Source organism: Podarcis erhardii (assembly GCF_964252035.2).
Source record: "Podarcis erhardii genome assembly, chromosome: 7".
In the NCBI taxonomy this organism is placed as follows: domain Eukaryota; kingdom Metazoa; phylum Chordata; class Lepidosauria; order Squamata; family Lacertidae; genus Podarcis; species Podarcis erhardii.
This window is the reverse complement of record NC_138511.1, coordinates 69,080,784-69,095,108: the sequence shown is the minus strand read 5'-3', so window position 1 is coordinate 69,095,108 and position 14,325 is coordinate 69,080,784. Positions and strand designations below refer to the sequence as shown.

Here is a 14,325-nt window from a genome sequence, read left to right as displayed (position 1 = left end):
CCACATGGCCTGGGGTCCAGCTGGTGGGGAGGAGGAACATCTACAATTCTACATTGTTTGTGACTAGTGTTAAGCTTTCTACTCAACTGGCAAGGCCAGGGAGCTGTCCAGTGAGCCACTGATCAATAGGTTTCAGATAGCAATGGAGCTGTCCAGCACAGCAAGATAAGATGCTGCATGAGCAGTGGTTAGACCCCCAACTAAGCAGCCCTACAGCTAGCTCTGCTGTTCCATCCCTAGTCTTGTGGCCAGAATGAGAAAAGGCTGCCTAAATCCATCTGACATCAGGACCCATTAAAAGCAGAGGAGAGCAGGAATATCTGAGATAAACTAAGGTTACCAGATTTCTCTCCCCTCCCCCAATGAATCTAGGGACACGTTTCAACTTCAATAGGAATGATAGGATTTTGTCAGGGGACTGATTTGTAAATCCAGGTACTGTCCCTGGAAAACGGGGACGTCTGGTAACCATAAGATAAATGCTTTGACCCATGGACACTTTCCCAGTCATATAGGGAAGTCCAAAGGGTGCCTCCTTGCTTTGGAGAGGTATTCACTGGCTTAAAGAAGGACTGGGGGACCTGTGCTTCTCCAGGTGTTGTTGGACTCCAACTCCCATCAGCCCCAGCAAGCATGGGCAGTGGTGAGGCATGATGGGAGTTATAGTCCAGCATCTGGATGGCCGCATCCCTGGCTTAAGTATGGAGGTGTAGATTGGAGGCAGGGCAGTGGGTTCCTGATAAAGCTATCCTAGGCTTGTCTCCTCAGAAATCAGTCCTATTGAGTTCAGTGGGGTTGGAAACCTGTGGCCTTCCATTGGAAAACAGGAAGAACAGTGGTAACTGCCTTATACTGTCAGGCCAATGGTTCATCTAGCTAGCTGATTATAGCTGACACTGACTGGCAGTCGCTCTTCAGGGTTTCACATGGGGAACTGTCCCAAGTCTACCTCGAGATGATGAGGATCAAACCCAGAACTTTCTGCATGCAAGGCAGATGTTCTACCACAGAGCCACAACCCTTCCTCTATTATCCTCAGCCAAAACATCCAATGGTCAAGGATGATAGGCGCTGTAGTCCATCCACAATTGGAAGGCCACACTTTCCTGTCCCTGCAGCAGAGGAATACAACCAGAAGAAGCTGTTTTAGGGCAAGGCAGGTTCTAGGATCCAACAAGAGCTGTGCGGGGGAGGGGGGATGTCCCTGGATAAAACAAGGACACAAATACCAATTGCTATATTTGACAGAACACAAGAAGCCTCTGTAGCTTCAGCTGAGCATGAAGAGACAGAAATGGTTTCATTCATTCATATAGCTCAATAACACACTGAATTAAAGCTAAAGAGAAAAGCGATGCAATTACCGTACATGAAAACACACACACACACACACACACACACACACAAAGACACAAATTTGGGTTGTTGCATTCACTATTCCTGGGAATGATACTAAGTGTTGATATTGGATATTTTTGTGTTGTGAATGGCCCTGGGATCTACGGATGAAGGGTGGTATACAAATTTAAGAAATAATAATACGAAATAATGTTGGAGGGTAGCAAGGTGTCCTTCGGAAAATAAATATTTTCTTTGGTTATAGATATCAGAAAGTCGCTGTCAAGCTCTTATGATATTCTGACTTAAAACTGAAAAGTTACTAAGAATTGCAAATAGTAGAGCACCTCACGGCAGGCATTTGAACATTGTTAGCACCATTTATATGCAGGCATTCCCAACTTATATGCATTCAACTTGTGCACATTCAGCTTTATGCACCTGGGGAGAGGGGAGGGGGGCAGAACAGGGATGGGCATCCAGGAAATTTGTTTTTTCAATCCCACCTGCTGTTGAACCCAGTGGAGTTTTGACTATACACAGTTTCACATATACCTGAGAACATAGCCCCTGCAAAAGTGGGGAGATTGTATTATGATAATTTTTACAGTGCAATTGAAAATGAATCTCTTGCTGTTTGTCTTTTAGTATCCCTTAATTTCAGTTGATTTTTCAGCAATAGCTACAGACCAGAATTGACAAAGCCACACAAATCCTTATTTATCCCTTTAAAATATTTGTTTTCTTACCATAACCATCCTGACAGAGTTAATAATGAATATAAAACCAATGCTTTATCCAAACTGTGTTCATTTGGCTCATCCTATATCCCCAGTAATGCTAACAATGGGTTTGGTATCAATTCTTGTTTGTTGTTAATTTCCATGAACACCACCTCCTAAAAAGAAAGGGTTTCACGTATTTTGCCTCCCCCCTCCATTTAACGTTTTCTTCTTTACTTCTTCACACCATAGGCTGTCAGGCCAGGATACAGGGCTCGCAGGCGTCGGGAAAGCATAGTAAGACTTGATAGACATATGTATTTCAGATGTATATTTTTATATTTACAGAATTATTTTTATGTTATTTATATTGCTGCACACCATGATGTTATATTGTATGAATTGGAAGTATATAAATTATTTTATAAATAAATTCCCTGCAGGGTTGCTGTGCGAATTGTCTGTTAAAGAAAGAATGAAACAAACAAAAACAGAGTCCTGTGCCACTTTAAAGATTAATGAATTAGGCATAAGCTTTCATGGACTAAAGTCCACTTCATCAGATGTTCTCTGCTGGCAGCAATATATATATATATATGTTGGGAGGGTGGGGTATAGAGAAAGAAAAAGGTTAACAGTGGATTCAAACGGCAGTAGAATGTAGAAAGTACAGATTGCGACAATTGAAAGCTCAATCTTCTGCAAAATAAGCACTGTGATCAATTGGTGATACAGTTATCCTAACGTTGGAAGGACAATAAAAATAGTACTTGGAGTGGAAACCGTGGTCTATATTGATGCCCAGATGAATATAATCAAACTGTATTTGCAACTCATGCTGGAGTCTGCCCTTGGAAATACAGTGGTGCCTCGCAAGACAAAATTAATCCGTTCCGTGAGGCTCTTCGTATAGCGGTTTTTTCGTCTTGCGAAGCAAGCCCATTGACAGCTTAGTGGATTAGCGCTATTAGCGGTTTAGCGGCTTTTAGCGATCAGCTGTTAAGCGGCTTATCAGCGGATCAGCTGATAAGCGGCTTAGCGGCTTAGGAAAGGGGGGGGGGAACCCCGCAGGAACTCGCAAGACATTCTCGTCTTGCGAAGCAAGCTCATAGGGAAATTTGTTTTGCGAAGCGCCTCCAAAACGGAAAACCCTTTCATCTAGTGGGTTTTCCGTCTTGCGAGGCGTTCGTCTTGCGGGGCACCACTGTAGCTCTGTAGGTGAATGGCAGCAGTTTTATTCTTAGTCATATTTTGTCTTCTTCTTCTTCGTTTCTTCACCACCACCATCCCCAGCTGGGAGTAATGACAACAGGATAGACTTTCTGGTGCACCTGGGGGCAAGATGATGGTTTGGGGGGTGGCATGCCAGGCCTGTAGCGCACCTGGGGTTGTGTCCAATGTTAGTCCTACTCAGAGCAGAGCCACTACTAACACAAAGAACATGAAAGAACACGGCTAACTTTGGTCCGATAGATAAATAGATAGGTAGGTAGGTCTATTCTGTATGGAACTTCACTGGATACGACTCTCAGGCCTGATCTCCAATAGCTGGGGAAGCAGCTACTGCTGCTGTCCCCAGCTTCTGCATCTTGTAGTGGTTGCCTCAGTCACTTTGCCTAACAGTAGGGCTGGCCCCAGTTGTAACCCTGCTGTGAAAAAGGCAAATTCCATACTGGGGATCTTTAGCAGAGGAACCGAGAATAGAACTGCTGGCATCATAATGCCGTTGTACAAATCTGTGGTGCAAACATATTTGGAATACTGTGTACAGTTCCGGTCGCCTTACCTCAAAAAGGATATTGTAGAGTTACAGAGATGGAAAAGCTTCAGAAAAAGGAAGCCCAAAGGATCAACTCCCCTATGGAGAAAGGTTGCCATGTTTGGGACTTTTGCTTTAGAGAAAAGGCCAATAATAATAATAATAATATACTTTTTGTATCCTACCCACATCTGACTGGGTTTCCCCAGCCACTCTGGGTGGCTTTCTAACAGAGCATAACAGAAGCACAACAAAGCAAAACACTACACCTTAAAAGAGGCGACATGATAGAAGTTTTTTTAATAATTAGGCACGGCATAGAGAAGGTAGATAGAGAAAAGTTGTTCTCCCTCTCTCATGACGCTAGAACTCACTGACACCCAGGGAGGCTGAATGTAGGAAGATTCAGCACTTTCATGCAGTGCATAGTTCAATTATGGAACATGCTCCTGCAAGAGGCAGTGATGGCAACCCGCCTGGGTGGCTTCAAAAGAGGGATAGGCAAATTCATGAAGGCTGTCGATGGCTACAAGCCATGTTGGCTATGTTTCTGAATACCAGTTGCTGGAGACAGTGGCCTTGTGCTTGTGGGTTTCCCATGGGCACCTGGGCAGCTGCTAGGAAATGAGGAGGCTGGAATAAATGGGCCAGTGGTCTGATCCAGCAGGCTCTTCTTACTTTCTTGCTTTTTCCTTCAGGGGACTTTCTGAAGCCTCTTGATCATTTTGGTTGCCCTTTTCTGCATCCTTGACAGTATCCTTTTTGAGGCCTTTTTTAGAGATCTATGAGCCTGGGCACGTTATTAAAAGTTTCCAAACTAACCACACATTTTTATTTTAATACCAGAAACCCCCTGAAAAACCAGGAGAGTGAGGAGAGACAAATGCACAATCAGGACTACAGAGACTTGCCTATCATGGGAAAACAGCATCCAAGCAGAGAATGCAAAAAGCAGGAGTCAAGTGGAGGGAGAGGCTTCTGAGTGGAGGCTGCATCTGAAGAAGTGTCAAAAGGGGAAGGGAAGAACAGCTTCAGCACTCATCACCCGGAGAAGGAGCTGTCAGCATACGTACCAACCTCCAGTGATAGCCCTACTGCTAGAGCATCATTCCTTGGACGTGGGCCACAAAGGAACTTCTCTTTGTATATATATGATCCTCAGTGTGTTCACACTTTGCTTCAAATTTCCGGCCCTTTCCATGTTGGCATTGAGTAGGAATTATGCCCAGGTAGTGCCAATTTGGAGGACATGCCCCCTGGCAGCAGCCCAGATCATGGCATAGCATTGGGTTGCTTGAATTGTGGACAAGTCCAAGAACAACATGCACAGCTTGGCTCTGGCCCATCAAGAAAGAACCCAGGACACGTTCCTTAGCCAGGTTCTGGGTCATCTTTTCTGCTACATACAGAGATGCTAGCGGGTCTTTTCAGTAAGACCTTTTGATTCCAAGCTCTTCTCTTCCAAAGCCTCAAGATGTTTGTTATGCTCTCGGCCCTGCATTTTCCAATGCCACCTAGGATCGCGTCACACGCAGAGGAATAAGGAAAGCTCACTTGCTGCTTTGCATTCTCTGGATTTGGGGATGCCGCCTAGTTCAGTTGCCCTTTAAAATGAACTTTGCCCCAAAGAACTTTGTGAACGTCACAAAATAGATGGGGGGAGGAATAGATGCAGTATGTTAATCAACTTTCAGAATTGTGCTGGCTTCAGAGTCGCAATAGAACAATAAAATACTGAATTGAGTGTTAGAGCCTTTATGTTTATGAAAAATTGCTGCTTATACACCAATGTGTGTGACTGGATCCTGGCCTGTATATTTCGAATGGAGGTATTATAATAAGTTTTTTAATTGTACAGTAAACTATCACAGGATAACATGTTATGCAGAGTGGTATACAAATACTTCGAATACGATTTCTACTACTACTACTACTGTTACTACTAATTAAAACAGAGTTTCCTAAACTTTGGCTCTTCTGGATCCTCCAGAAAACCTATTTATTGAGCATTCATGGCAGAACATTTTCCCTCTACTTACTGTAAAAGGGAACTAGCAGAACTTCAGCCAGGCAACATTACAGTAGCAAAAATAAGCAGAAACTAGAATGAGAGCAAAGGTTAATTTCTTGCCTGCTGGTCTGCAGAGCAATTAAAGAGCTACAGTTTTAAAGACATGCATAGACATGAAAAGAGGAAAACGGCACCTTTGAAGTCCACAGTGCAAAGAGCAGCTTTGAGGGAGGGCTTTTTGGCAGGAGGAGTGGCGGGGGGGAGTTAAGTTCCCTTTCCCTGCCTGCTGTGATCCCGATATTGTCAGCGCCTCCCCTTTCCAACAGCTGCTATTTGCATTTTTGAAAGGGGGGGGAGAGACCTTGCACATTACATGCAAAAAGAGATATTCACCTCCTGTCTAGTATGGCCCTCGGTGTCCCTTGTGGAAAGTCCTTATTCAGAGCAGCACAAAGAATAGGGAGCATGATTGTTGCAACCAGCAGAGGGCAGTGATGCCATTTGAGTCTTGCTTACAAGCAGTCCAGGGGGTGGCAGTGCCTGTCAGCATCCTCAGTCTCCAGTGTTTGGTTGGCATCCGCTCGAGAGACAACGGAAGAGTGTTTTCCTGGTATATCTTAGCAGGGAGGAGGACGGGGACCGAACTGGACTTTGTTTGCTCTGCATCCAGCTATGATGGTCTTCCTACCAGCCAGCCACCACCACCACTTGGCATTCAGGAATGCAGCTGCAGAGATGGATAACCTGGGGCCTGCCAGATGTTGATGGACTCCAACTCCCATCATCCCTGGACCTTGACTGATGGCCACGCTGGCTGGCACTGATGGGAGTTGGAGTCCACCAACATCTGGAGGGCTGCACGTTCCCCACCCGGCTTTGGGAGCCCACCCACTCAACTTTCCTCAAGATGAGACGTATTGTGGCGTAAATGTATCAAGATAGATCAACCACAAAGTCAAACCCCACTTCCCCATATTGACAAATGGAAGACGAGTCCCTATAGATGAGCTTCAAGAGGGGCAGGGGCTCACATCGGAAGTGGGATGTGAGGGGGGCAACATAGGCAGCTGCCTGATAATGAGACAGACCACTGGGCCCTGGCTTAGTAGTCTATACACGGGCTGGCAGCAGCTCTCCGGTATTTCAGACAGGGGTACCCTGGAGATGGCAGGGATTGATCCTGCGACCATTTGCACGCAAAGCAAATGAGCTATGGGAGGAACATCGATAACCCTGCTTTCCAAGCCCGTTTATGAGCGTGCACACCCTCGCCATTGGTCTCTTCTTTGTTCATAGACCACCGGGCGGTCCAGCGCGCCCCTCTTCCCCGGTCACCTTGCGGGTTTCGAGGAGCTCGCGGGGGAAGCGGGTAGACGGAAGGCCTGCCTCCCAAATTCGCAACAGGTAAGATGCGCCTGCCTCCCAGGGAGCCCGGCACCGGGGATCGCCACTGCCGAAGCCTCCGCCGGCCGCTTTAAACGAGAGCAAGCAAGGCGTGCAAAGAGAGACCATCCCAGGGTCAATATTTGCATAGCCACGCCCACGCGCCGTGAAGGGCGGGGGGAGCCGGAGCCGGCGGCTGGCTGGAGGCTGGCGGGGAGCGCGGGCCGCCACGCGCTTCCCCTTTAAGAGCAGAACCTCCGGTCTCGCCCCTCGCCTGGCAAAATGTATCAAATCCGGTGGGCGGGGACGGGCTAGCGCGGCGCGGGCCAATGGGAGCGCGGGGTTTTCCGCGGGAGATCCGAATTTCGCGGCACGTAGTTTGGCGCTTAAAAAAAAAAAAGCGAGAGAAGGAGGAACGGAAAGAGAAAGGGCTGGGCAGCCATCGGGTGCGCTCTTGCCCCAATCCAGATCCATCCTTGCCCCAGGCGGCCCTGGCAGCGGCCCGGAACCTGGCAGCGGCCCAGCCGGGAGCCCCAAGGAGCCGAGGGGGCCAGCATTGCAAGTCGGCGGCAGCTCCATGAAAGGCGCCGGGGCCGCGAAAGGATCCAGGGCCCGGACTGGCTGCTTGAGCCCGGCCAGGATGCTTCTGCCGAGCCCCTCCGCCGGCCCTGGGATCTAGGCACGGGGAGCCGGAGCGGGGGGCAGCCGGGGAGAGAAATCTTCCGGCTGGTGTTTTGCAGAAAGAAAGAAAGAGCAGAAAGAAAAAGCACCCGAGCTTTTGTTCCCCCGATTCTCCGGCTGCGATTTTTCCCCCCAGCCACAAAAGCTGCTTTCTTTGCTGGGGGAGGGGATGCGCAAAGCTGATCTGTAACCTTGCAAAGTCTCTCCAGAAATCCTTTATTTTATGTTTTTGGAAAGAGGGCTAGTGCAAAGTTGGTGTGTCTTTTTTTTATTCTCCGCGCTAAGCGTGCATCATTTATTTATTTATTTTTGAAGCGGAGAGCTGGGGTCATTCATCGGTTTGGAGGAGGAGGAAGTGGGGGGGAAGCCTGCTTGGCCGCCCTATGGCTAGCTCCCCTAGCAAAGAAAGGCTCTGGAAACAGACTTTGATGAAAAGAGAGAAATTGGGGTCTGCATGAGCCATTCCTCCAATACCAAAAGCCAATATTGCAAGCTGTTTCTTCCAGGTTTCTTTTTCTTTGAAGGATGAATTTGTGATTATTTTTTTAATGTTGCATTGGGGCTTGACCCCTGGGGAGCAAGCCAATGGCAGTTTTTTAAATGGCTAAGAGTACATTTTCCAAGCTACCTCTCAGGATCTCTCAAAATAAGACCAGTTATTGCCACCATCACTTGCTTTTGAAGCTCTGCTTGTTCCTTTGTGGCCTTGTGGAGAAGGCTCAGCCATGTTGAGAATCCCCAAAGTTGGGCCTCCTGCCCCTGGACGGGCCCCCTCTGCTCTTGGACCCCCCCAGCAGCAAAAGAAAGTCATGCCTGTGATCACCTCTGCAGAACTGGTGGTCTCCAACCTCAGCAGCCCCCAGATGCGAGCTCTCCCAGCTACCTATTTCACTCAGGTGTACCCTCAGACTGCTGTGGTTGCCCCATTGCCTAGGGGCAGCTGCCTTTATGCCACCCCCCATGGACCCGAGATCAAAACCATGCGATCCGCTTCCACTGGAAAACTGCCGGTAATACTGCTTTCCTTTTTCTCTTACTTTTCCTTTCTGTTTCTTTACCAGCGCGTTGGCTTCTGACACCACTGTTGCACCTTTATATGGATGCAACAATGTGGGTAGGGTTGAGGGGCTGGTGGTTGGCACTGGGTTGCACCTGGCTGTGCAAACCCAAGGAACAAGGTGTACTTCTGCCAGTAGCTCCAAAGCCAAGGCTACCTTATGAAAACCTCAATTGCTGGGTGGGCTTTGTGGGGTTGTGCTGTATGGGGGCGTGCAGATGGAGGTGTCCTTTGAGCTTATGCCCAAAGATTCGTGAATCTCAATACAGTACATTGTGGCTCATGCCATTTCTTAACTTCCCTGTACTTTGCCCTACAACACTTCTCCTTTTTGTTATTGCAGAAATCCTAACGCTGCTACGTCATGCAAAATGCCATCTGTGACACTAAAAAGATAGGGGAAGCATCTTTAAAACAAGATGCTAAGGAGAAGAATTTCATGTTGCAAAATTCCTCTCCTGCCTTGACATGGCAGTTTGATACATTTCATCACTATTTCAGCCGAGTTGAGCCAGGCCTCAGTGAATCAGTTCCAGCAGCCTTAATCTTTCCCCCCTTTGATCAAAGCCTTGTCTCTTCCGCCACTCACTCTCTGGAAGAGTTCTGATTTTGACAGAGCTTTTACCTGATTCGATAGCCTCCTGTGCATGAATCTAAAGAACCATGCCTAGGTTTGATGCCTCCTCTGGCAAAGGAATCATAGTAAGCTGGACCATTGGCCCATCTAGCTTAGGATTGATTGGCAGGGGCATTTCCCAGCCCTACCTAGATATGCCAGGAACGTGGGACCTTCTCCATACAAGGCAGATGCTCTCCACCAAGCTGCTCCCCAAAGGGGAAAAACAGTTATAAGGAATTAAGGAAAAGCCCAAAGGCCCACCTAGTCCAGCATCTTCTTTTCACAGTGGTCAACCAGGTGTCTTTGGGAAGCACGCAAGCAGGAACTGAGCACCACATCTCTACTTTCTTCACTTCTGATTCTCAGCAGCTGGTATTAAGAGGTGTGCTACCTCTGACATTGGAGGCAGTGCACAATCATTGTCACCATTTAAATAGGGGATGTTCAACCGTGCAGGAGTCTTGCGCTTGGCGCAGTGAACGATGAGGATGTTCTTTCAGAAAAAAATAGTTGTTGTTTCAGTGCATTTTTGTGAGCTGGGGGTTGTGCCCTCTGGCCAAGTTTTTCCGCACTTCTGGTGTGCGCTGCTTTTGTGTGGGGGTGAATTGAAACCGGAAGCACTCTGGTCCCAAGACAGGGCTGGACGGAAGCACCCAGCATTGCCAGATGGATCCTGAGGACCTACGGGTGCTTAAGCCGGGCTGTTTCCCTTGTCTTTGCTTTTCCAAGGGATCTGGGAGTTGGGTCTAGCAGAATTAATCTGAACCTTGAGAAGCTTGTAGAGCAGAAAGAGGAAGTGGGGGAAAGTGTTGCACTTCCAGCTTCCTGCTTCAGCTCTACTTTCTGGTCAAGAGAGAAAAAGGTAAGCAGCCTCTGCCCGATGACTGAGAGGGCAGTGGGATGAGGGCCTCAGAGAGTTCATGGGCGCCATGGAAAAAACTCAAGGGGGACATTGCACCCATGAGCACTGCATTGGCAACCGCTGCTGTAAGAGCAGGTGGGTTAATCCAGGTGAGCAAAGCATTCATCTTAGAAACAGAACACCCACCCAGATCAACCTCTTGGCCTTTGCATGGTAGATCTAATTGCAATCATCCTGAAAGCGGTTGCTGTGAGAGCTGATGTAGTGTTGTGGCTTTGACTTGGGTTCATGGGCCCCAGTTTCAGTCTTGTCTCTGCCATGAGTTCAGTAGGTGAACATATGAGCTTTGCTGTGTTGGGTTCAAGCAGCTTTGGCCAGCCTGGTGCCCTCCAGATGTTTTGGACTACAACTGCCATCAGCTCTGACCGTTGGCTGTGGAGCTGATGGGAATTGCAATAGAAAAAGCCTGGAGGACACCAGGTTGGACTAAGAGATGGCTTCATGAGTCATGGTGTTCCTTAACTCCTTCAGTTCATCACTAGCCATTTCCCACAACACACAATGAAAAAAATAAGACTAGCTTTGCCGGCTCAAACCAAAGGCCCATTCAGTCCAACATTCTTCACAGCAGTCAGCCTATGAGAAGCCTACATGCAAGGCATGAGGGCATGAGTGCCACTGTTATTCTCCAACTGGTATTCAGAAGCAACGTTCTTCCAATTCTTGAAGCAACATAGAGCCATTGGGACTAGTATCCACTGATGGCCTCATCCTTCATGAAATTGTCTGGCTTTCTTTTCTAAATGGGAATCCGTCACACATCTTGTGATAGCAAATTGCGTTGCATAACTTCAAAGAAGTACTTCCCACTGGCAAGCTTCATTGGATGAGCCCAAGTTCTAGCCAGTATTATTCCCATTTGGAATATGGAAGATAATAGTAGCGGCTTGCTTAAAAGCAGCAGTGGAGGCACTGTGCCCCTCCAGATATTGCTGAACTATAGCTCCCATCATCCCTGGCTATGCTTGGTGGGGATGATGGGAATTGTAGTTCAGTAATAACTGGAGGGCCATAGGTTCCTCACACTTGCTTTAAAGGCCCACTGTAAGGATTTACAACCAGATGGTGCATGTGAAGTTCTCATGCCTTGATTAAGTATTATTATTAATCCCTGCATGGCAGTGCTGTCTGGGCCTGTACATTATGTGGGATGGATGAGCCACAGGGTGGGGCATAGCGTGGAGTGATACCCTACATGATGGTTGATAAGGCAAAGGTGTAGAAATGCTCGTCGTTCTGATTTAACCAGTGCTGTTGTTAGTAATTCTATTACCTGTGTTTTCAGGTAGAACTATAACCCCCTGCTTTCCTGCTAGGGACTTGGGGCCAGAAGGGAGCACCAAAACTATTCCTGTACCATTAGTGGTACTTGGCTGGGTCATATACTAGAAGCAAACTGGATGTCTCCATTGGTGGCGCTTCCACACACCTTTCTGTACCTGCCAATCTACAACCTTACACATGTTTACTCAGAAGTGCATCCTGCTGTGTCTGAGGAGACATATTCCCTAGTAAGTGTGTTTTAGGAGTGCATTCCAGTGCCCTCTGAATCTCAGGCTGCTGCTCTAAAGCACATTATCTTGTAACACCCCCAATAATTTGTGTGTGTTTTGAGAATATAAGAAGGATCTTGCTGGTTCAGACCAAAGGCCCATCTGTTCCAGCATCCTGTTCTCGCAGAGGCCTGTGGGAAGTCCAAAAGTAGATTTACCTTAGCAGCATGTGTGGCACTTGATCATCCAGTCCCATGGTGAGCTTGCAGCCAGCTATTGAAAACCTGTCTTTCTAAGAACCTCTTGGTCCCAGGTTGGACTTAGTTGTCTGGTAAGATTCTGATGCTATAAATCATATGCCTCTGAACACCTGTTGTTTGAGAGCACAAATGGGAGAGTGTTGCTGTGCTGGCCTCTACTCAATAATGCACACCGAGTGGCAGTGGCTCTCCAGGGTCTCTAGGACTGAACTGGAGATATTTTGTGTGCACTGCAGAGCATGAGTTCTACCACAAAGCTGTAGCCTCTGGCCCAAAGGGAAGTTGAGTTGCAACCGAGGTGAGCGGCAAGGCAGAGGCACCTTAAGGGCTTCGGTACCTCTAAGCATCGCATGGAAAAGGGCATTTTGTCAGACATAGCAGCTATCCTCATTGCAGTGCTGTGATGCTTATCCCTGGAACATAGGAAGTTGCTTCATATTGAGTCAGATCGCTGACCCGTCAGTATTGTCCAACAGAAACTTCTCAGGGGTTCTTCCATGGATTTAACCAAGTTTTTCCCATCACCTCCTGCCTGTTCATTAGAACTGAAAATGCCTCGGAGTGAACCTGGGGCCTTCTGCATCCAAGGCATTGCTCTAACACTGAGCTATGCCTTCTCTCATTCCTTCCACGGAGCTGTGGCTCTTGTCCCTGCTCTGATATCCCTTGTGCTGCTGTATCTGGAAAGACCAGAAAACTCAACTGGGCTTGTCTGGTAGTTCTCTGCCTCTGGGGTAGAGGTGAAGTTGATGTTTCTGCTTGGGGCTATGTCTGCTCCCAGGGAATTTGCAAATTGCACTCCTTCCCTATAGTGCTATGGGGAGGACAGGAGGGCCATAGCTCATTGGTAGAGCACACATGACTTGCTTACAGAAGGTCCCGGGTTCAGTTCCAGGCATGTCCAAGTAAGGCTGGGAAAGAGTCCCATCTGAAACTCTGGAGAGCTTCTATCAGTTAGTGGCTGGGTATGCACATCTTGCTAAGCCAAACTATGGCTTGCTGGGACCCTGCTAACTTGCGAAGTGGAGATCACAGCTGCCTTGCTCCTCTCCAGTACTTTTAGCTCAACATGCGGCACTTAAGCCAATGTTTGGCTCAGCGTGTCGTCTCAACATGGAGTTGTGGTTAAGCTCCCTCCTCCTTAGCCATGACCTGTAACCAGGAACAAACCTTGGCTATAGATTGTGGTTAATCCCCGATTCAGAGGACACAATGAGCCAAACCTTGGTTTAGCTGCCATGCTGAGCTGCAAGGATCTGGGAATGAGCAAAGTGGGTGAAATCGCCTCCTTAGGAGCCAGCATGTTCGTGCTAAACCATGGTTCATCTTAGCATAATGTGTGAGTGTGGATGGTGTGTAGGCGGTGCAGAGTGTGGCAGACTGATGGGTTCAAGAATACCTTCCTCAATACAATCTTGCTCCGCTGTTTTGCAACTGTTGATGCTAGGCCTCCATGGCATGCTTGCTGAAAGCTTTGACCAATGCTCCTAATTGGCAGAGAAGCCTGGAGTCATCACCCCCCCCCCAACTTTCCCCAAGTCCTGGGAACTATTCCAGCTTCTGCTGTAACCCTCTGTCCTCCCAAGGGCTGAATCGAATTTCAGATTTCTCTATCTCCCCTGCTGAGTGTTTGACGCCTCCTGACAGGTGTGGGCTTTGGGATGAACATCCCCTTGTGGGTCTGTAGCTCTCCCTCTCCCCTCCATACTTTCTAGTTCTTGGAATTCCTAATCTGGCTGAGCAACTAGGACCTTTGTGCTTAACAGGGGCCAAATGCCAGTTTCTCTAAACAGCCTCCGCCTTATGCTAGAATAATATCACCTGCTTTCTCTTTCCTGCTGCGCATCTGTGCCTTGCATTGCTCTCAGAGATGCTTTCCCTCCCCACCCCCAAAAGAGGGAAGGCACCATCTAAACCCCTCCCCTCTTTTGTTGCCCAGACTCCTTCTGAAGGCATGTCTCTGTCAGGGGCACCATGTCCCCTGTGTTATCTGCGCAGAACAGGAGCTCTGGTGAAATAGACCTCATAGCTCCTCTTGCATTCAAGGAACAAGATCTTTCCAAACTTAAGTCCTTTATGA

The 14,325-nt window shown here is 47.9% G+C and overlaps 2 protein-coding genes across 4 annotated transcripts in view; both read left to right on the top strand.

Annotated features, from left to right (window-relative positions):
- Positions 1–5,570, top strand: part of CATSPER4 (cation channel sperm associated 4) — a 35,248-nt gene extending 29,678 nt beyond the window's left edge. For all 3 annotated transcript variants that reach the window (XM_081869129.1, XM_081869128.1, XM_081869130.1), the window contains 2 exons: positions 2,313–2,357; positions 4,666–5,570. In XM_081869129.1, the coding sequence (XP_081725255.1) occupies positions 2,313–2,357; positions 4,666–4,692 (72 nt within the window). In that variant the 3' untranslated portion in view covers positions 4,693–5,570. The remainder of the gene's footprint in view (positions 1–2,312; positions 2,358–4,665) is intronic.
- A 2,043-nt stretch (positions 5,571–7,613) lies between these two features.
- E2F2 (E2F transcription factor 2) overlaps positions 7,614–14,325 on the top strand; it is a 39,313-nt gene continuing 32,601 nt past the window's right edge. The window contains exon 1 of the mRNA XM_081869269.1: positions 7,614–8,904. Within this exon, the coding sequence (XP_081725395.1) occupies positions 8,620–8,904 (285 nt within the window). The 5' untranslated portion in view covers positions 7,614–8,619. The remainder of the gene's footprint in view (positions 8,905–14,325) is intronic.